General features: G+C 36.5%; 3 protein-coding genes across 5 annotated transcripts in view; 1 reads left to right on the top strand and 2 right to left on the bottom strand.

Moving 5' to 3' along the window:
• LOC125660869 (uncharacterized) overlaps window positions 1-5,766 on the top strand; it is a 118,336-nt gene extending 112,570 nt beyond the window's left edge. For both annotated transcript variants that reach the window (XM_056159215.1, XM_056159216.1), the window contains 3 exons: window positions 2,366-2,425; window positions 2,681-2,815; window positions 4,164-5,766. In XM_056159215.1, the coding sequence (XP_056015190.1) occupies window positions 2,366-2,425; window positions 2,681-2,815; window positions 4,164-4,365 (397 nt within the window). In that variant the 3' untranslated portion in view covers window positions 4,366-5,766. The remainder of the gene's footprint in view (window positions 1-2,365; window positions 2,426-2,680; window positions 2,816-4,163) is intronic.
• On the bottom strand, window positions 3,644-13,875 carry LOC125660871 (uncharacterized). The gene is made up of 3 exons (XM_048892682.2): window positions 11,008-13,875; window positions 9,987-10,078; window positions 3,644-7,853 (listed from the first exon to the last, which is right to left on the bottom strand). Exons 1-3 carry the CDS (start codon window positions 11,018-11,020, stop codon window positions 6,945-6,947), a joined length of 1,014 nt encoding a protein of 337 aa, XP_048748639.2. The 5' UTR covers window positions 11,021-13,875; the 3' UTR covers window positions 3,644-6,944.
• A 152-nt stretch (window positions 13,876-14,027) lies between these two features.
• On the bottom strand, window positions 14,028-23,058 carry LOC125661320 (myophilin-like). 2 transcript variants are annotated; one of them, XM_048893286.2, is made up of 4 exons: window positions 22,737-23,058; window positions 15,940-16,055; window positions 14,969-15,173; window positions 14,028-14,408 (listed from the first exon to the last, which is right to left on the bottom strand). In XM_048893286.2, the coding sequence occupies exons 1-4, from the start codon at window positions 22,746-22,748 to the stop codon at window positions 14,223-14,225; spliced, it is 519 nt and encodes a 172-aa protein (XP_048749243.1). In that variant the 5' UTR covers window positions 22,749-23,058; the 3' UTR covers window positions 14,028-14,222. The 2 variants fall into 2 exon arrangements, with proteins under 2 accessions (XP_048749243.1, XP_048749242.1); XM_048893285.2 differs by lacking the exon at window positions 22,737-23,058 and adding an exon at window positions 17,446-18,688.

The following is a 23,058-nucleotide window of genomic DNA, read 5'->3' as shown; positions in this document are numbered from 1 at the left end:
GGAGTTGTAAACAATGTGCATTTGAATCTTGATAGATACAGTATGTCTATTTTAATGACTGGGAATTCAGACAGAAACAAAAGTAGAATTTTGAAAATACTAGAGGGTATGAACTGCAATGTAGTACATGTATGTCTATTTTAGAATATAAATATAAATTTAGAAAATACCAGAGGGTAAGAACGCTTCACACTGACATAGTTTTCAAGAATGCTCTTCATGGAGTATACCGGTGTGAGCATCACAATTCATACCCTCATGTATTTTCTAAAATGAATAATGAAATTTATTTCTTAAGTGACACCTTTAAAAAGAACATATTATATCTTCAATTGACAATGCTGAAATCAGACTTAACAATACTAAGTTACATTGTACACAAGCAAATCCATTTTTAGCTCACCTAAGCTAAAAGCTCAAGTGAGCTATTCTGATCACCCGTATTCCGGCGTCCGTCCGTCTTTCCATCTGTAAACTTTTAACATTTTTTACTTCTCAAAAACCACTGGGCCAATTTCAACCAAAGTTGGCACAAAACAACCTTAGGTAAAAGGAATTCTAAATTGTTAAAATAAAGGGCCAGGCCACCTTCCAAGGGGAGATAATCAATAAGAGGTAAAAATAGGGTAGGGTCATTAAAAAATCTTCTCAAGAACCACTGGGCCAGAAAAGATGAAATTTATAGATAAGCTTTAATAGGTAGTGCAGATTCTAAATTGTTAAAATCATGGCCCCAGGGGGTTGGATGGGGCCACAATAGGGGATCAAAGTTTTACATACAAATATATAGGAAAAATCTTTAAAAATCTTCTCAAGAACCACTGAGCAAGGAAAGCTGAGATTTATATGAAAGCTTCCTGATATAGTGCAGACTCTAAATTGTTAAAATCATGGCCCCAGGGGGTTGGATGGGGCCACAATAGGGGATCAAAGTTTTACATACAAATATATAGGAAAAATCTTCTCAAGAACCACTGAGCAAGGAAAGCTGAGATTTATATGAAAGCTTCCTGATATAGTTCAGATTCTAAATTGTTAAAATCATGGCCCCAGGGGGTTGGATGGGGCCACAATAGGGGATCAAAGTTTTACATACAAATATATAGGGAAAATCTTTAAAATATTCTCCTCAAGAACCATTGGACCAAAGAAGTTCACATTTACATGAAAGCTTTCTGACATAGTGTAGATTCAAGTTTGCAAAAACCATGGCCTCCAGGGGTAGGTTTGGGGCCATAATAGGGACTGCGGTTTTACATGCAAATATATATGAAAAGTCTTCTGATATGGACCAAGGTGACTCAGGTGAGCGATGTGGCCCATGGGCCTCTTGTTAATCTGATCTTATACCCAGACTGATAGCAGTTTTAGAGATTCAGTCATGTGATTCTGTGATTGAACTAGAGGATCAACAAAAGACTGTGAAAAGTAGCTGTTAAATATATTTGAATATATATACATTTGTAGGTAAGACACTTCAGAGGAAGGCCAAAAACACTCTGAATAAGAACAGCACTCACCCTGATAGTTAGGACTTCTCATAGTTACTTAGAAGCTCTTAGTCTAGCTGTCTTGAGACACCACAGTGTTACATCAGAACATTTACCAGGACAGTATTCAGTCTGGCAAGCTAAATATCTCCTCACAATCTAGAAACAAGTCCATCTATATAATGACAACTCTCAGTCAGACAGGCACAGTTCCTCCTCATAATCAGACAGACAAGACACCTCACATAATCAGACAAACACAGTACCTCCTCATAATCAGACAGATACGGCACCTCCTCATAATATAGAAACAAGTCTATCTATATAATATCAGCTCTCGGTCTGACAGGCACGGTGCCTCCTCATAATCTAGAAACAAGCACAACTATATAATGACAGCTCTCAGTCAGACAAACACGGTACCTTCTCATAATCAGACACAACACCTCCTCATAATCAGACAAACACAGTACTTCTTATGATATAGAAACAAGTCTATCTATATAATATCAGCTCTCAATCACACAGACAGGGTACCTCCTCATAATCAGACAGATACGGCAGCTCCTCATGATCAGAAAGACACAGTACCTCCTCATGATCAGAAAGACACAGTACCTCATAATCAGACAGACACGGTACCTCCTCATAATCAGACAGGCACAGTACCTCCTCATAATCAAAACAGAGGTTCATTGATGTATTAAGACACAGCTCTCAGCTTAATAGGCATGGTACCTCCTCACAATCAGGGCAGATAACTCCATTTGTATTAGGACAAATTTGTTAGAGGCATTGATTTTTATATCCACTTTGATTTTTAATTGAGTTCTCTATAGCAGAACTTGTAGGCATCATTTTCTCCTGTTTTGTAGCAAGACAACAAGATCAATCTCCAAGCAGCATTCAGCTGAAGAAGAGGCATTTCAGAAAGGGTGGGTATTCAGAGTTTTGTAAGATCTGATATTAAAGTTAAGCAAGTAAGGAAATCCATACACTTTTAATTATTCTGTTAAAAATTTTAGGAAAACAATATAGATTCATGATGTTTGTGTATTGAATACTGATACATGCAGATAGCTTGTACTCACATGATGTTTTGGACATTTCTCCCCCCCCCCCCCCCCCCCCCCCCCCCCCCCCCCCCTTCCATAATTCTTGCATTATTGTTGGTGATTTGTCTCTGGTAGATTTGAACAGGGGTACAAGGCACAGATCACCGGTCAGTTGAAGCAGCTGAGGGATCAGCAGAACTCCATTACGGACACTCTAGATGAAATCCGAGACAAGTGTGAGGAGGCAGAGGAAGGAGATACACAGGAAATGTCAGTGCCTAGGAACTCTGGGAAAATTTCTGTTGTTTACAGTGTAGCTAAATTTGCAAGTAAACCTTCAGCTGAAGTTAGTTTGAACCTCTCTGATCCAACATGTTTGCTATTTGTTGATCTATATATTTTAATATGGGTAGGTTTTCCCCATTAGGACAGGTAATTTGACTGCCATAACCAAGACTTGACCTGACCAAATGTACATGAGCATTTTGATAATGGTAGAGTTGATTTAGGCCAGTTTTGGTCCTCATCAGAAATTTGAAGTCTAAAAAAAGTTTATGTAGTTAAATCAGGTTAAACTTTTCAAAGGATCTGCATTTGAAAATTAATATGAGATCATCTATATGATAAATTGTTACTCCACTGGTCAAGATTAGGCCAAAGCAGACACTGTTAGGGGACTATGAATTGTAAGGATTAACGGGATAACGAGTTGGTATGTAAGTATATGTATATCCTATAAGGTTATACATTGTACATCCATCAAGTTCTGAAAAGTGGAAAGTGTAATTTAGTTCAAGCTTAGATCACTTTCCCAATATACTTCTTGAAATAAAGTTTTAGCTCAATTTCCAAGGATTAACCTACATGTATGAACTTTTCTAAGATAATTCACAAATGATTGTCTCAGATTTTTTAAAAAAAAAAAAAAAAAAAAAAATTCATTATACCTTTCTGATATTTCAATGACAGATTGACTAACTGTGCCATAATGTTGGAATGATAAAATGTATGGGTATAAGCTTGTGAAAATGTTTTGGAATTAGAGATGACTGATTTTTTTGCTGTTGCATTTTTTAATCCCTGATGAGATGCTGTAAAATATTGCTGAGGGGTATACCTCTGTAAATAATTAACTGAATCTTATTTCAATTTTTAAGGGGTTTGGGTCGGTGCATCGTCGGATACCCACGCCTAATCTTGTCTAGAAGACGAGAAGTCTAGAAGACGAGATCAGCCATGGATATCTGACGATGGGTTTGGTGAACATGTATATGAAATAATGAATGAGAGTTCAGAGGAAGATGACTAGTCAGCATGGTAGTCTCTGGGCTTCATGATCTTTTGTATAAATGTGTACCGATAGCTTTAATTTAACATTTTGGGTACCGATAGCTTTAATTTAACATTTTGTGTACCGATAGCTTTAATTTAACATTTTGTGTACCGATAGCTTTAATTTAACATTTTGGGATTTTTGGCAGATACTTTTATGATATAATCATGAAGTTGTATTTGTAAATAAATATTTGGAAATCCCAAACAAGAAAACAGTGTACCTAACTACGAGTAATATTTTATTTGTAGAAGTTTGCTATTTTCATGGTTTTGTGTTTTATAGAAGCCTACGTGACACAATCGTGTCCAAGGTCTGGGAGCACATACCCGAGTGGGGCACGGCCAGTAAAAACCTCCGCTTGGCCACCGTCGTCTTCTTCCTGTTCTTGGCGGCGGTCAGCATAATCCTGTCCTTCCTCCCGGTAGGGTATGCAGCAGTACAGGTGTACCCAGAGTACCACCATGTCAACAGTCCACCTGTCTGATCCAGTGCTGGAGCACTAAACCATCAGAACCCCTCATCTAGAGCACATGTTATCTCTTGAGAGCAATCGTATTCATGTTTTTTCCCCATATTTATATTTTATTTAGAAACTCTCCTACAAAACTTTATTTTTGTTTTGTTTTTTTTCCCCTTTCTATAAACAGATTGGTAGTACTGTGGATTTAAACAGGCACCTGTATTTACTGTGTGCTACGATATGATTTCAGTTCATAAAAGACTACAGAATGTCCATTGTTGATTTGTACAGAGTGTAATTGGGAATTTCAAGCTGTAACGATATACTGAACAGTGGGTAGTACAATAAATGTGTAACATATCATTTATAATAAATGAGGATGAATTGTTTTCTTCATGAACTGATTGATTTTTTAAGTGAGGTTATATGACTTGTTGTGTACATTTTACAATGTGATGATCCTTTATGGACCCTAGTATGGGTCCTGTCATATCAGTCTGTGTTTTCATATACCAACAGAATATACTCCTTAAATCTCCTAATGGTGTATGAGTTGGCCATCTTTAATTTTTTTTATGCAACAATTTTTTTTTCTCCAAAGAATAATATTTAGCTAGCAATAGATTGTCAAAGATCTTTATTTTTATCAATATTATTCAAATTTATATGCAAAATCTTATTTTCAAAAGAATTAATACTTCGGTCAATAATCTCTTTTGTGTTGTATGTTTAAATTCAACTGACATAGCAATAAAGAGAATCATAACACTCATACATATATGTATTTATGTGTGTTTGTAACACCTATACATATTAAATTGTGTTCTGCCGTTACGTCACTCGGTGGGTACTATTCCTGGTAGGAGTTGCAGCTATCTGGTTTATATACATGTGTGTCTGACTAGAATGCAGACACATCTAGAAAATCATGAGAAAGGGACATTTTGAAATACATGTATATTTTTTATTGTAAATTTAGATAAAAAGAATTATAATAATACTTTCTGTATATTCACGAAAAGTGTACCTGAGTGAATTTGAGAAGTTGTTAATTTATATGAATTTCTTGCACCGTGAGGCAGAATTGATGCTGTTGTTTATATTATAAGACAGTGGCATTTTAATTTTTCTATACTCAAGATGTTCATGATTTTTTATAGTTGGGTAATTAAATTATACACTTTTTTCGTGATTTAAATCAAGATATATGACCATTTTATGTTTTAAGAAGCGTTTTAGAGGAGCAGGCATCTTAATATTATGTGTACATACACGTGTGTAGTAATATATCGATGTTTTAAATGTTACAAAAGTTTTAAGTTATTGTTAGTTGTGTTGATCAGCCACACACGCAGTGTACTTTTCAATGAAATACGAGTTTTCATTCATTAAAAATGTCGTTGAATAAAATGTTTGTTGACACTACGATCTCTTTCATTTTTGGCTCACCTGAGCTATAAAACCTGTTGTCTGTCTGTCTGTCTGTAAACTACACATTTTCAACTTCTCAAGAACCACTAGGCCAGTTTCAACCAACTTAGTAATGAATGTCCATCAGTACATGTAAAAGGTATTACAAATTCTTCAAATGAAGGGTCTTCCCACTTCCCAGGGGAGAAAGTAAAGAAAAAAGATTCTATTGAAGGTAGCTCATTACACCAAAATTTTATTTAATGGCTCGTTGATACACTTCTTATGAAGTATGATTTTCCCCTGGAATAATATGAGATTCTGGAGTCCAAATTTCGCTGTGATTTGGTGCATGATATGAATATCGAATAAATCATGCCTAAAAGATTCAGATATAAACGTTCTGATAAAAAAAATATATATATGAAAATTGAAAACGCTATTTGCTGATAATTGTTAAATCCACGGGTAAATTCTTCCAAAAAAAAAACCTGTCAGAAAAGATAAATATCGAATAAATTTATTATAAAAGGAAATTGAAACATGGTCACATCAGAGGTGGGATCAGGTGCCTAGAAGGAGCAAGCGTCCCCTGTCGACTGGTCCCATTCTCCGTGAGCCCTATATCTTTATCAGGTAAACGGAGTTATCCGAAGTCAAAATCAGTCCGCCAAGAACGGTCTAACAACCTGAATGAAACGCGTAAAACAGCATTTGACCCAATGATGGGTTGTATTTTCAAACTACATCGTTATAACGATCATAAGGGAGATAATTTGAAAATCCTCTTCACAAGAACAAGTTGATGATTGGTATACAATCACCCGCAGGTAGTGCTGATTCAAGTTTGTCTGAATCACGAAAATGGGAGGTAGGATGGGGCAAATTCAAGTGATCAGTTGATCAAATTCGATTTTTGACTTGAAGTTTTATTTTACACAAAATGTAAAATCATTGTGGAAATCTTTTAAACTTGACCACACACAAGTATCTAGGAAGTTGTACATATGTAAAAGCAAAGCCACGAGGACAAATTTTATGTACATGTTATGCAGATGGATTATTTTTTATGCTCTAAAGTCATGCTTGAAATGATATGTGGGAATAATGATATCTCGATCATATCAATTCTAAATTTTAAAATGTAGGAGAAATTTTTTATTTATTTATTTATTTTTTTTATTATTATCTATTCAAATTTTGGACATGCTCTGTGCACTCTTGGGTCGTCTCTTCGATCGGTTTCTTCTGTGACGGGAAGGATGGGGAAACCTCAGTTTTGGTATGGCAATCCGGTAGTCCATCAACCCTCCTGACAAGTGTTTCCGTAAAAATGGATCCTCCAAGAGCACTTTAATGTCTCGCTCCAGCATTCGGCGTTGGTTTGATACCTTCCGTCTTTTACGAGTTCGAGGCTGGTCTACCACAAGTTTTAGAAATTCACACTTACATTTTTTTAACTCGAAGCAATACTTGTTTCGGGTACCCGTGTCGTTAGAGTCTGCAGAAGATTGTGTATTGTATAACTTACTTACACTGTATGCCTTTTTAAGTTCGGGTTTGCATACAGCTGAGTCCTTGTGTTTCTTTCTCACTGTGACGTCATTTGAATCCATGTTCAATTCTCCTGATCTTGTTTTGGATTTTCTAGTTGAGGGTCGAGGATATCTTTTATTTATCGTTGATGATGTCACTTCCGCTTTCTGTCGATTCCCGCTGTGATTGCCTTCAACGTTACTTTTTATTGTCACTTTCTTGACAACTTTAGTTTTGATTTCGTTATTAGAGTTATTGTGTTGATTGGGTATTGTGGTGGACTCGATACTTGGGTCTATATTTATTACTTCTGCGCTGTTGTTTTTCTGGGATGTCAAGAGTCCAACTTTTTCTCGAATGAAGGGTGTATCGGAATTGACGAAGACTTCAACTTGATCATCCTCAGAATTCGAAGCACTCGCCGTGGAGTCCTCGCTAGAACTGCGACTTGATTTGCACGATTCCTTGTCATCATTAAAGGGGCGTGGTTTCTCATCGGAAGTCTGTGTAGAGGTGTTTTTGTCATTCTCGGGAATGCTGGGTAACAACTCCTGCGTGTGTATCTTCTGCAAAATTAAAATAATTTACTTCTTATCTATATCAAAAGGAATGTTGTTATTGAAAATATTTACTTTATCTTGATTTCCTAGAACTTGATAAAAGCAATTCAACATAGTATTAGACTGAAAATAAGAGCTAAAAATATCATTGGATTTATATAATACATGCATTGTTTAGCGTTTCATGAAAATTATGACAGCGTGAAGGTTGAGTTCCTACCCTCATGTATTTTCAATAAGATGTACTATATTTTTATCAAGACCCATTGATATTCACTTTGTTCACAACAGCATCGCATTCAATTTCATGAGGAAATGACTACGATTATAATTAGAAAAAAATATCCAAGGCAAAAGCATTGGTAATGTAAATATTTATCAATGGACGAGAGTTTGTGGATCATTTCATTCAACGAACTTGATACGTGGAATTCGCCCTGAATGTTTATGGATGGTACACATTTTTTATAGCATAAAAGGGTGGAAATAAATATCGTTGTAAAATAAGAAGGAAAAAATCGTGGTCGAGTGCCTATATACTAAACAGTGTTCAGCAGTCCATTCAAAAAACGTCCGACCACTACGACTAGTATTCAATGACGTCTATAACATATAACATTTCCTTGCACAATTTATGAAAATATGGTTAAAATTATGTACTTATCGTATGTTTGTCTTTAGATATATCACGAATTTACACTTTAAAGAGGTGCAGCATTATACGAATTGTAAAAAGTACTTTTGGTCGTAATTTTTGAGACGTTTTGTAAAATGGGGTCCAGTCCCTTTTCTATTTGTTTTATAAAGTAAGCGAAGTATACATGAATATGTTATCAGTTACTGTATTTAATAGGGATCAGTGGCAATTATAGTCATTGTATCTACAATGTTTAAAAATAACAGCTATATCTATAAATAAAAATATGCTGCATCAAGTTTTGAGCTCGGCGATAATTTTTGCTGATGGATGAAGATTCCTTATTGTTTATAGGCGAGTAAATACAGTCTGTACATGCAGTTAATGGTGTAATGCACAGAGACAAAAACATACATGTACCTCTAGTTTACTCGGGTGACCTATTGCAATATTGGTTGTCGTGCGTTAACAATTGAACATTTTTTTAAACTTCTTGATAACTGTCATTCCGATTCTTTTCAAATTTGGCGTGAAGCATCTTTGAGACAAGGGGAACATAAATTGTAAATTTCAGGACTCCAGTACCCATGGGGCCAAAATTGACCAATTTTCAAAAATCTTCTCGAGAACCGCACACGTGTAAGAAAAACTAAATGTTTAGTGATGTAGAGCAGGAAAGCCTTTACCAAAATTGTAAATTTCATGATTTGCGGGGTAGGGGTTCTGACCCAGGGATGGGGATAAACTTGGTATATAGTGTTATGCGTCCCCAGACCCCCTGCCTCGGTAATATTCGAACCCAAGCTACGCCTATGCATAGTTATGTAGAACCGGAAGGCCTCTACAAAATTGTAAATTTCCTGATCCTCGGGGTAGGGGTTCTGACCTATATAGTGTTAATGTGTAACCACTTAAATAACATCTTCTTTGGTGCTATTGATACTACATATGACTATTGAAACTAAATGGAGAATTAGAAAAAGCAGGTAGTCCTTTACCAAAATTGTAAATTTGATGATCCCCGGGATAGGGGTTCTGATCCCAGGGTGGGGCCAAACTTAGTTTATAGTATTTAAGTGCAAGTTTGCTGATACTGTATAAAATCTAAATGTATACTTTTAAAAGAATAGCAGAAAAGGGTGTAAAAAATGGTGAATTTCACAACCCAAGGTTTTGACTATAGGATGGGCCTAAAGTAGTCATATCTTTTGATGTTTTATAATGTTAATACACCTATTATATTATGTAAAACCTTTCATCAGCGTATGCACTTTTGAAGGCAGTGAAGTTTTAAGAAAACATCTTGTTTTTTACTGTTGCTGAACATTAGAATTTAGCTTAGATATTCAGAACAAAATTTTTGTTCTAGATTTCATAACCCTTGGGAGTAGTGATACTTTTTGACTAGTACTCAGGTGACCGATAAGGCCTGTGGGAGTAGTGCTACTTTTTTACTAGTACTCAGGTGAGCGATAAGGCCTGTGGGCCTCTTGTTTAATTACCTGTTTCTTTCTGACGTGCAGCAGAATAATGAGGACGGTTATGACGATGACGATGACAACACCACTGATGACAGATGCAGCAACGATGATATCTGACGATAAGAATTTCAATGATATATGACGATAAGAATTTCAATGATATCTGACAATAAGAATTTCAATGATATCTGACGATAAGAATTTCAATGATATCTGACAATAAGAATTTCAATGATATCTGACAATAAGAATTTCAATGATATCTGACGATAAGAATTTCAAAAGATTCAACATGATTTTAAAATTACTTGTAAATGAATTGCATTCTTAACTTCTTGCAGTTCTACGTGCTATGTAATATGTTTTGCAGTTTAATCCTTTACTAGTAGATGTATATATTTTTTTTTTGTAATGTGTAATCAAGCTCAAAAATGTACGGTTAGTCAAAGCAGACACAAGTTATAAATGGAAGGGTCATTTTCTGCGTGTTGGGTCAATATCGATATCTATGTACGTTTATATTATATCATATTATATATATATATATATATATATATATATATATATATATATAATATATCTCGTGCATTTCGGTAATCAGATCTGCATATGTGGGCGGGGTCGGTATATGTGTGTGCATTGGCGGAGCTGGTATACTACCTGTAAATACTCCTCAGGGTGGGGTCGGTATAGATATATGCGTGGAGCCATATTTTAACGATGAAGCAACTGCAAACCCACTCACAGTGGATGCAAACACACACTCACAATAATCAGTGACTAATAACTATATTACATGCATTAGTATCCTGGAGATTCAGCTCTGTCTGCGGCGTAAAATGTATCACGTGCTTCCAAAAATTATGCGAGTTTTTGTTCGAAAATCAAATTGAAATTCTGAATGTTGATGGCACCGCCCACCTGAATTACGGGGCATTTTCGTAAGAATTTAGTTTCTCACGCTATTTAGATCTACGTGTATTCTATTTTACATTTTTTTTTTTACATTTCCTGTACATGCAACTTTATGACCAGGACTTACCTTCACTGTCCATTGATTATAGTGACTGGTACTCTCTGTTCATTGATTATATTGACCGGTACTCTCTGTCCATTGATTATATTGACCGGTACTCGCTGTCCACTGATTATAGTGACCGGTACTCTCTGTCCACTGATTGTAGTGACCGGTACTCTCTGTTCACTGATTATAGTGACCGGTACTCTCTGTCCATTGATTATAGTGACCGGTACTCTCTGTCCATTGATTATAGTGACAGGTAGCCTCTGACCATTGATTATATTGACCGGTAGTGGATAAGGTTAATACATATCTCAACACGTCGACAAAATGCGCGTAATTGTCGATAAACAATTTCTCTCAATTTCTCTCATTTATGCGGAACGGTGGTTTTCAGTATAGATCAGAGATTTCAAAACGCGTGTTGAATGAGTTCCTTTAACAAGTTTTCTTTACTTAAAATCAATGTTATCAATCAAGACTGTGGCAAAAAAAGTAGAAACTATATGACTATCATATTGATATGGTTTCTACTTTTGTATGATAAAATCCACTTTATCAATTCTAATTAAAAACCATTTATACTACCCAGAATTATCTCTTGTACAAAGAACGCGTCTTCCTTGTGAAGGACAAATTATCTCTCTTTGTACAGTTCAATATTACTTCCGGGCTATACGTATATAATGCACATCGTTTCCTTGTACATATAGGCCCTAGAATCTTTTTTTTTTTTAGTAAAATGACACTTGCTCTGGGCAGTTTTCCTTTAAATGTATTTATATTCCCACATGAGTGGTTTCCTCATTTGTGTCACAAAAATCACACTGATATCACAACGTCCGCTGTTGTATCTTGCTGACTCCCACATACAGGGAAATGCAATAAATAAAATTACAAGCCTGAAGGATGTAAATATAAAATATATATGTAGATATCGGTTAACACCCGATCACCAAATTGTATATCAATGGGACGACTTCGGTACACACCCGAGTTAAATTGTAGTAAGATAAATATTCCAGTGTTCTTTCTTACTCCCGTGTAGAATACTAATTTTACCGATCACATCCATCGTTTGAAAAATGCGCGGTACCCTTGCTAGACCTACCATGTAGTGCTACCACGCTATACCCTCATGCAAATATCAAAATACGTCATATAAGAGTTGATACTCTCTCCGTTCGACTGGAGCTTGGGTAGCCCGAGTTCGTACTCGGGTGTGAACCGAAGTTTCCCATAGACAGTGACTTTTCCTTCTTAAAGCGTCTGGTGTTAAAAGTGAAAGTCACGGGTCATTCGGACATGACTTAAAAACGGGGACGTGTCAAAGTAGGCGTTAGATAACGAATCCTCGCTGTCACGGCACCGAGCTCCATAGGTCAAAATGTACAATTATGTAGTTCATTTACAACTGGAGACGTCTCTTTATCAACTGAAACATTCTCCATTGCGGCGTAAAACAGTAATCAAGTGATTTTCTAACTTACTTGAAACAGAGAAAACAGTAACTTGATCTTTAAACAGCGATAATCAAAGTAATAATCTAATAAGGGAGGTCAAAGTCATGGTCTAATGAAGGAAGTCAAGGTTAAGTCTAATGACGGGAATCTTTTGTCCTACTTTAAGAAACCTGTTTACATAATACGACTCAACACAAAGAATTGTTAAATGTCTCAAAGTTTGGCTGGGTATCCACTAATCATTGAAACAGGAAAAAGATTAATGACCATTGTTCGTTAAAATATTTTTCGTCCACAAAAATATTCAAAAACTATTGACAAGGTCAAGGTTGCTAGTCATAGAGATATACATGTAGCACGGCTCATTCACTGAATCTTTCGAAATTGACATTGTTTTCATCATGCAATAAAGACATGTTTGTTGCAAACTAGTTCGATCCGGTTTTCTAGTACCACCTGTCTGCCAAAATCATTATTAAATATGGAGTGTCATCAAGGTCAAAGAGTGCATTGGCTGTTCCAATTAACGTAACAATTAAATGGGTCAACCATATGATACATATTAGATCTTAATTCTAGTTTATATTTTTAAATAATGCATAAAAATGTGAATATAAACAATAAAATGTCTTTCTTTGTTGTTTCATTGGGTGATGAAGGCAACAATCATTGCAGAAAAATTTGCCTAACTGCTTACGCGGGGTATATATGCATTTTTTCGGCAATGCTAGCTACCTTCATCACCCGATGAAACAACCAAGAAAGCATTTTATTGTTTAATCAACAAAGATTGTGTATACGTTTACGTGAAGGTATTTGTATGATAAAAGTCTCTGATAATTCGTACTAGAGGAATCATTAGATGTACACAACAGGGTTTTCATAACTTTCACTCACGAGCGAATGGCAGGGTGATTTATCTGCACAGGCCATGGAGACAGAAATAACTTTATTTGTTGACATTGACGATCGTTTGATATGTCTGTCTGTCTCTTTTTCCACAACTTTGAACTAGGTATAACCAGTTTATACACACAGGCACCTGACCTTTGAACTCACATTGCATGGGCATTAAGTGGTGTTAACCCGTGTAACTAAACTGTACAACTAAAGAGTTAATAAAAGTGCAAGACGGCATTTGAAAAGAAAAAGTGGATATAGCAGACCAGACATACAATTCACGAATTTACAGGAAATATGTTAATCACAATAAAATAAAGGGAGTGGATCAAAGGGAGTGTGGGTCTAAACGTCAGTGACCATTTTCACAAAAATTGTCTCTGTCTCATACATGTATTCATCTGAGTGCAACTTTGCCCCGAGTAAGAATAGAGTTTCATCACAAATTTATATACTTACTTTTGCTCATTCAAAAATATGTGAGCAAAGGATATTTAAAAGAATTACCATATTTTAAAATTTTCATCTTAATAGGAATTTTTTTTTTTGGTGAAAAGGACCGCAGGTGCTTGTGGCCGTGTATGGAATTACATTAAAATAACACGTATTTCACTCGAGAGGTAGCTGGTGGCGATACTTCGCTGCATCAAAAGTACTGAACAACATACACAGAACAACTTAGTTTTGTTGTGTTTTATGTACTTATACTCCCAATATATAATAAGTTAACTATGCATACATCTCCAGATCGTCTACAAACATGAAATAAAATGCCATTGATATGTAGAAATAAAAAAACGTAACTAATGAAACAAAAAAGTTAAGAAATAAAATCAACGAAATTCACAATCGTCCGTAGTGTCCCTTTAAAGCTCAGTCGTTGATCATTCTCTGCTTGCCCATATTTAAACCGGCTTGACTTGCGCCCTTGTTACTTCCGTATTGTAAGGAAATGACATTCCTTCCTTCTCTAAGCTGATCCTCCGAAAACTCCCGAGATTGTTTTTCGGCCATTTTCGGACCCAGTGTTGGTCCAGTATAATCTTCTCGTGTCTGGGCCTATCAATTATAAACGAGTTATCTCGTTAGAAACAAATTTTAGAAATATATGAAACATCGTTCTACAGTCCTCTAGGTACATGTAATTTACTTGTATCTATTTCTAATTACAGTGAAAACTGCCTAATCCGACACCTGTAGAGTCCGTTTCACTGGGCAATGCTAAAAATTTATTGTCATTCTCAAATTCCTATTTTTATTGTGTTTACGCTGTTCATTTTGTTTCCCAGAGCAGTTGGATTAGACAGGCTTCACTGTACCTCCATGTAAAATTGATGGATATTATTATACTAAGACACTTTAGTGTCACATGTATAGACAGTAAAACACGCTTATAGCGAAGTCCTGGGGACGAACAATTCTGATTCGTTATAAACGTAATTTGTTATCCTTTGAGTTCATTCTGTTGGGAATGAAAATAACTTCGCTTTAAACGTGAATTCATTAAAAGCGTGTTCGCTGTAGCCGTGATTTACTGTATCCTGCATGCAATACAATCGTCAAGTCTCTATGTACTTTTAATCAAATGGGTATATACATGTACGTGTATATTAACGTACCACTCGTCCCAGGGCGTGGATACAGAGCGTGACTTGAGGAATGTTTTTCCTCTCCCAGAGGTCCACCGTCTGAAACACCTCGTTAACAGGGACGCCGTATTTTTTGGCCGCTTCCTGGAAACGCTCGATGTTCTGCATGAGTGCGAATCCCCCACCCTTCTTGTCGATTTTCTTTATGCATCCGGGCATAAGTTTATTCATCAAACTGCATGAAGTGAAAAATAGAAACATAAAAACACAGGAATAGTACGGTACTGTGATATTTTTCTTCTTTTTTTTCCCCCTTTTATAGCATAGCTATGTCAAAAGTAATCCGAGATTCCTCTGACTCTTTAACCCCGCTTTTATATTGTGACGTGTATGTCACCAATCTCTCACCAGAGGGCGTATTACGCTGCGCTACAACACCTCTGTCAACGTCTAAATGTCAAGATTCTTGGCAAAACTTACCTATACCTATAGCATCATGGAAAATAATTTTATAAGTTTAAGTGTTATGCTTTAAATCTTAAAGTAGGTTAACAAAAACAACGAATTCCATGATTATACTAGTATTATTGAATGAATATTAAATTTATATAAACCTTCTAATTCGCTCAGGTGTCTCATATTTACCATCTTTTGATTTTAAAAAATTCAGAGAAGTGTTTGATTTGCTCAGATATTATCATTACAGTTCGATATGCTAAGTTAGTTTTTGTACATTTTGATATAACTTTTTAGACGTTGACAGAGGTATTAGTGGAGCGTAGCGGGAACGATAACTCTGGATAGAGATTGGTATGTCACAATATAAAAGCGGGGGTAAGAGTAAGAGGAGTCTCGCATTATGTCAAAAGGAGTTTTATATATATATATATATATATATATATATATATATATATATATATATGAGAGAGAGAGAGAGAGAGAGAGAGAGAGAGAGAGAGAGAGAGAGAGAGAGATGGGGAGAGTTCTACGGGTAAACCTACTTGCACAGGATAATGCCATCCCTGAGTACATCCTCGTATGGTGTTTTTCTGTCCACGGGTTCTCCTAGATTGGCCTCAACCCAATCCAGGGCCTGTGCCTCCAATGCTTTGTCTCTCTGGAATCAGAAGGAAAACCAATTTAGTTATCGGTATATTGCTTGCATTCCCTGATCTATCAGCACGGTACAGCTGTAATCCCATCTTCTAATTACAGATAACCAAGGTCACGTGGTAAGAACAACCGCACTGGCACCCTAGTCACTACTCAGACTCAGAGCTAAATGTGAATGTTTTAGTATTGCTTAAAAATCATATTTACCACAAATTTTATGCATGCAACAACCTTTAATTTTGCATTATTCACGCATCTTTGATTGAAAATTCAATGGAAATACATTATCCCAAAATTGAACTCCTTCACAAACGTCTTTTTATTGGTGCATTTCATAGATCATGACCTATTTACGTTGTAGTTTGATCAAATAATAGAAAATTACACGTAGTTATTAACACAGTGAAATCTTGCTTCATTTGATGTGTCCAAAATCTGGGTTATCCTACAACTCTAAACCGCCACGACAGACTGAAGTCGTTAAAACGGGTAGTGACAGCTCCATCGCCAAACGCTCGGCATCAGGTGTGAATATCACGGGTCCTCGGAGATGATGTCTCGTGTCACAGTAGGTGTGGCACGCTAAAGAACCCTCACTGCTCAATGGCTGTAAGCGCCGAGCATAAGCCTAAATTTAAAGCCTTTCACCGGTCTTGGTGACGTCTCCATATGAGTGGGAAATTCTCTAGAGGGACGTCAAACAAGATACAATCCGGTGACTTTTAATTAGACGGAGTACCCCCAGGGCCGTAAATTACATGGAGGCGGAGGAGGCAGCTGCCTCCTCCAACTTTTGAGCCAAAAAAAATTAAAATTTAAAGTTCATTAGAATTTATGTTGTTTCCAATAACTAAGAACATGATACCTCCCTTAAAAAGCATTCCAAATCTTTCTTTTAGAATGAGTTAGTCAAGGAACATCTTAGAAGGCCCTAGAATCAAGGATTTTGCACGAAACGTGTTCAGTGTGCACAAAATGTGCTCAGCGTCTGGGGGCCTGGGCGGCCCCCAGACCCCCGCCTAATTTCCTGCCTCCTCCAAATTGAAGGTTAATTTACGGCCCTGACCCCGGGTGTATAAAGTGTTTAATTAAATGGAGTGACTGGGGTTCTAGAAAATAAAACTAATGGAATGGCGTTGTCAAGAAATGGATATATGAAATCTAATTCCGAACGTACAAAGTAAGGGAAAAAAATTATACACGCCATTATCTAAAATTTGAAAATATGCAATCATTACAATGTATTGATATAATGAAAGAAGCCCCCACCCTTACCCCCGCGTGACAGCGTGCGAGTAAGAGAGAAAGAAAAGAGAGATAGAAAGAAGGTTACAAGTTTCCGAACAAATTACTTTGTAGTTTGCTAGCTATAATTAAATTGTATAAGTACGTACTCGTCGTTTGGATTCTTTGTTCAAATAGAAAGTCAAAACGCTGGATTGCTTTAGTGGCCTCTCACTCAACCCTTGAACACAAACGCCCATTAAGTAAATATAAAAAAAGAATTAAGCCGTGCTTCAAACACTCCAAGTTTTGTGTTTTATGATTGTATAGATTACATCACGTGTAGAGTAACTTACACAAATTATCAGCCCCGCCCATCCTGTTTTATTTTTCTATAACACAATCATATAATTATTCATTCCGCAGGAGATACAACGTCTCTTTTGATCCGCGCATACCTGCTCGTTAGTACATTGTACATGTACAGTCGGCTACTCTATAATCACGTGGTCACTGACCCAACCACTATATAATATTTCCTCCCCGTGAACGGACAGTGCCCTGAAGTGCTACCACAAAATATTTATCCAGCTGAGTTTAGGTTTGTTCATTGTTTTGACAAGATCTATAAGATAAAAGACAGCTAAGTATATAGTGAACACTTCTGATACACCAACAGCAATATTTCGCCTTCATGCATAAACAAACGACATGCAGAATTGGATATTAATCAAAGGATTATATACACATGTATTCAGACGGCTCCTGACTTATCTGTCTGGCGCGGGCCCCGCTAGGATTCACAATGAACAGGAGTACTGGGCTTACAATGGGCCCCAGATACCCCAAGGTACTTTGAAGTTTATCAAAGAGACACTTTTATGAATAGTATGCCCCCAATTGCAAGAATTAAACATAATCAATGTTGGTAATAACTTTACTTTGACCTTTATGGGTGACCTTGAATAGCCATAACTATCCTTTTGGTTACCACAAAAGTATTCACAATCTTGTACACCTCAAATAAAGTTAGGGCCAGAATTAAAGGTTCAGGCAGACCGACCCCCTCCACCGGTCTTCCATATCGGTAGCCTGATTAGTCTTACTGATCGTTGCATTCAGTTAATGATTCTATATACATGTTTTTACTTATTGAATGAAAGCAAGTCACTGCAGGATGGGAAAAACTGTCATGCATTTCTTGGTCAAAGATCGCACGAGTTCCTCCAACCCCGACCAGCGTCCTTCACATGCCGTAATCCATCGAGAAATTCAATTGTCTCCGGCCACGCACGGAGTGTGACCTCAATTGTCTCCGGTCACGCACGGAGTGTGACCTCAGTAAGCCTCAAAAAGTGTGAAATCTATAGCCGTGCACTCCAAAACTATTTTGTCCTACTTAAGCAGATCAGTCGGATATATTTCGATTGTGTTGATCTGAATAAAGATGACAAAATTAAAGAGACCCTCTAGTGGTGAGGATCAGAGAGAGGATACTGTACAACGAAATGTTAATGTATTATTTGTTTGCTTTCCTTCAGGAGGGAAGGGGTGGGGGTTGAAACGTGTATAAACCTAGTGGTAAGCGCTATCGTGATTTGAAACTTATTTACATTTCGTGTCGATGGTTGTAGTTTTCCTTCGTGTCGATGGTTGCAGTTTTCCGTTGGCTGTAATTGTACAAAGACTTTCTGTGCAATAGTGAATACAAAGACGACCCTGGGAAACTTTCCGTGGATGACAATGGAGTGTGGTTTTGTTTTTAGTATTGGGAGAAAGAGGGATATTAGTAGAGTAGGAAATCAAACAATAAGCGCGTCTTACAAACTTTACTACAATGCTAAACTTTCCTACAATGCTAAACTTTCCTGTACAATGTCTGCTAAACTTTCCTATACAATGCCTGCTAAACTTTCCTACAATGCTAAACTTTCCTGTACAATGTCTGCTAAACTTTCCTACAATGCTAAACTTTCCTATACAATGCCTGCTAAACTTTCCTACAATGCTAAACTTTCCTATACAATACCTGCTAAACTTTCCTACAATGCTAAACTTTCCTATACAATGCCTGCTAAACTTTCCTACAATGCTAAACTTTCCTATACAATACCTGCTAAACTTTCCTACAATGCTAAACTTTCCTATACAATGCCTGCTAAACTTTCCTACAATGCTAAACTTTCCTGTACAATGTCTGCTAAACTTTCCTATACAATGCCTGCTAAACTTTCCTACAATGCTAAACTTTCCTATACAATGCCTGCTAAACTTTCCTATACAATGCCTGCTTAACTTTCCTACAATGCTAAACTTTCCTATACAATGCCTGCTAAACTTTCCTACAATGCTAAACTTTCCTATACTATGCCTGCTAAACTTTCCTACAATGCTAAACTTTCCTATACAATACCTGCTAAACTTTCCTACAATGCTAAACTTTCTTATACAATGTCTGCTAAACTTTCCTGTACAATGTCTGCTAAACTTTCCTATACAATGCCTGCTAAACTTTCCTACAATGCTAAACTTTCCTATACAATGCCTGATAAACTTTCCTACAATGCTAAACCTTCCTATACAATGCCTGCTAAACTTTCCTACAATGCTAAACCTTCCTATACAATGCCTGCTAAACTTTCCTACAATGCTAAACTTTCCTATACAATGCCTGCTAAACTTTCCTATACAATGCCTGCTAAACTTTCCTGCAATGCTAAACTTTCCTATACAATGCCTGCTAAACTTTCCTACAATGCTAAACTTTCCTATACAATGCCTGCTAAACTTTCCTACAATGCTAAACTTTCCTATACAATGCTGCTAAACTTTCCTATACAATGCCTGCTAAACTTTCCTACAATGCTAAACTTTCTTATACAATGTCTTCTAAACTTTCCTACAATGCTAAACTTTCCTACAATGCTAAACTTTCTTATACAATGTCTGCTAAACTTTCCTACAATGCTAAACTTTCTTATACAATGTCTGCTAAACTTTCCTACAATGCCCGCTAATGTTAAACCTCCTAATGCTACTAACAAAACAACACTTCATTATTTATAGTTACATGTAGAACCCGATCGTCTTTTTTAAAAAGTCATTTACAACCAATGAAAAGGGGAGGATAACGAACAGTGATCAATCTCATAACTCCTACAAGCAATACAAAATAGATAGTTAGGCAGTAAGTATCCCTGTCGACCGGGTAGGGCACGCCTGTCGTCAACTCTATCTCTTGATCAGGTGTCTAGGAGTAATCCATAGTTAAAATCAGTGTGCCAATGACATTGTCAAGTTTCGTAACACTAACAAAGGCCCACATAAGTCTTGATTGGCGGAACACGTGTGAATATTTAATAAAAATCAACATCTAACTTTTAGTTTGCTTAGAACGACAAACAAATATTTGAAATCAAGTGAATTTTCGAAGTTTCGGCAGTAGACATCGTTGTATGGCATCGTGCCAAGTCCTGCCAACTGATTCACACGTCATTGATTTGAACTCGAAACTTTACAACAGATGTGATATGGAAACAATCTATTAGATGTAAATATAGTTCAAGAAAGTTGCTGAAATAATACTTGACACGAAACAATCAGCTGTATGCCCAGCCTCACGAGCTCGTTCTTCATTCACAAAACACTGACAGCGGTATCGTTTACAGTAACTGTTATGTCCGTGTACACACGGTAATTAACACCACATTATCACGGCCAAACTCCGGTGAGTATCATTCAACGAACCTCCTGCTCGTGAGACAGTCATGTAGAGCATTCCATTCCCCTGCCGATAAGCGGAATTATTATTAATTCCAACCACTAAGTTCCGCATACACATTGATAATGATCAAAGTCCGAAATCATCTTATATTCCTCTGAAAGTTCATGTATGCAGACAGTGCAAACGCACGCACACATACAAACCCACAGACACGCATTCATAAACAACACAGTTATGCACACAAACGTGTAGTCATTAGCAACACACACATACACACATACCCACACACGAAGTCATAAACAACACATAGGCATGTACACAAACGTGTAGTCATTAGCAACACACACATACACACAACCCCCACACACGCAATCATAAACAACACAGTCACGCACACAAACGTGTAGTCATTAACAACACACGTAGTCATAAACAATACACAGTCACGCACACAGACGTGTAGTCATTAACAACACACACATACATACAGATAGTCATATACAACGCACAGTCACGCGTACACCCCCACAGGAATATAATAATTAACACAGCACATACCGGTAGTCACACACACACACACTACTTATAACAGAAGCAATCCAATCAAACAGGAAATCATATCGAACACAATCTGTGACTTAATTAGAATCTATAAATTGTTCTACTGGTGTTAACGCAATTAAGTATTAATGTACCATAATTAGTCAAGTATTTATAGATACAATCCGCTCCCCTTCAGCTAAGGGAAGGAGCGGATAGTTGACAGATTTTCAATAAATCGACCGAAATATAATTTTATGATACATGCATGATAAAAGTTCAGGTCACGTGATTGGGCGTTATCTCCCCAGTTAAACGTAACAAATGATAATCTGTTCGATGCAAATAAAACTTTCCAGATTCCTCAATCACAGAAATGTTCACAGTCTGGATTTTGCCGCGAATGAAATCGCTATATGACTCAAAATAAGAGCTAGATGCTCCTCCACATGTGTTTAATGCATTCTTAAGGTTCTTTTTTTCTCTTTAGAAGTTAACAAATTGCAAGCAATGATTAAATGCCAAGAAAAGATTGCCAACATCCGAATACATTTGGCCGTCACTTCTCTTGTGCCTTTCACTTGAAATGTGAGAAAATGCAGAAAAAAAACAATTAAAAAATACATACACAAAAAAAAAACAACACCGACATTCATGGCGTTTACAAGACATTTGGTAGAGAAAAATCAAATTTACATCGTGTAATGTCAAGTAAAAATGTAAAGAAGAAAAACAGAGCCGATGTGGGTGTCGACTGATCTATATCTTTTCAGGAATCTAAAGCAAGAGGTTCACATCTTTCGCTTATCGCTGAAGATAAGAACAATTTCATATGTGAAATACTGAATAAATCAAGTAGTGCAAATGTATGATATAGTGAATGCAACTATATTCATTTCTAGCGATGGTTTCTTCTGAAAGTTTTACTTTACCACTTGTCAGTCAACATATAACATATTATATGGTTTTTTATTTACACGAAAAATTGAATGAAACTGTATTCCATATATGTTGAGGTAACGCGCAATAACATGCTTATGGGAAACAGTTTAGTGGTACCCAAAGTCATGAACACTCATCTTCAAATATTGTTAAGCCATTGCATAATATTATAATCTATTTCAAAGAAAATACAAATTCTCATTGCTTCCAAACATTTTAAAAACCTATTTATCATTGAAATTAAGAACCACTCACCTTTGCGGGCATATTTGATTGAATCCGTGTATGTTGCCGATTTTGTATGGAGAACCTCTATTTCTTTGGAAGAGTTATTGACGAGGACGAGACCAAAATTTACACTAGGGAAGAACAAGACTAGGAATTGAATGAAATAATCTATCGACTTAAGTTTTCTGCCTCTTTTATACTTGTATTTGCGATTCTGTTCTATATATAATACCAAAATATATTTTTGGTGCAGATATTCCAAAAACTAAATCTTAACTCGAAAACAATGACGTCATCTATCCTACCTTTCTCCGAGAATGCAATGAAGCACACGGGCGCGTGCAATCAG

This window comes from Ostrea edulis, chromosome 3 (genome assembly GCF_947568905.1).
Source record: "Ostrea edulis chromosome 3, xbOstEdul1.1, whole genome shotgun sequence".
Taxonomy (NCBI): Eukaryota; Metazoa; Mollusca; class Bivalvia; order Ostreida; family Ostreidae; genus Ostrea; species Ostrea edulis.
This window is presented reverse-complemented; position numbering and strand designations above follow the sequence as displayed.

Coding starts and splice junctions, on each gene's coding strand:
- LOC125661320 (XM_048893285.2), bottom strand. CDS start 17,535: ATGGGCGTTTGTGTTCAAGGGTTGAGTGAGAGGCCACTAAAGCAATCC. Junction 16,056..17,445: donor ACAAAGAATCCAAACGACGA/GTACGTACTTAT, acceptor TTCTGATTCCAG/AGAGACAAAGCATTGGAGGC. Junction 14,409..14,968: donor TCCACGCCCTGGGACGAGTG/GTACGTTAATAT, acceptor TATAATTGATAG/GCCCAGACACGAGAAGATTA.
- LOC125660871 (XM_048892682.2), bottom strand. Junction 7,854..9,986: donor TGCACGTCAGAAAGAAACAG/GTAATTAAACAA, acceptor TTAATTTTGCAG/AAGATACACACGCAGGAGTT.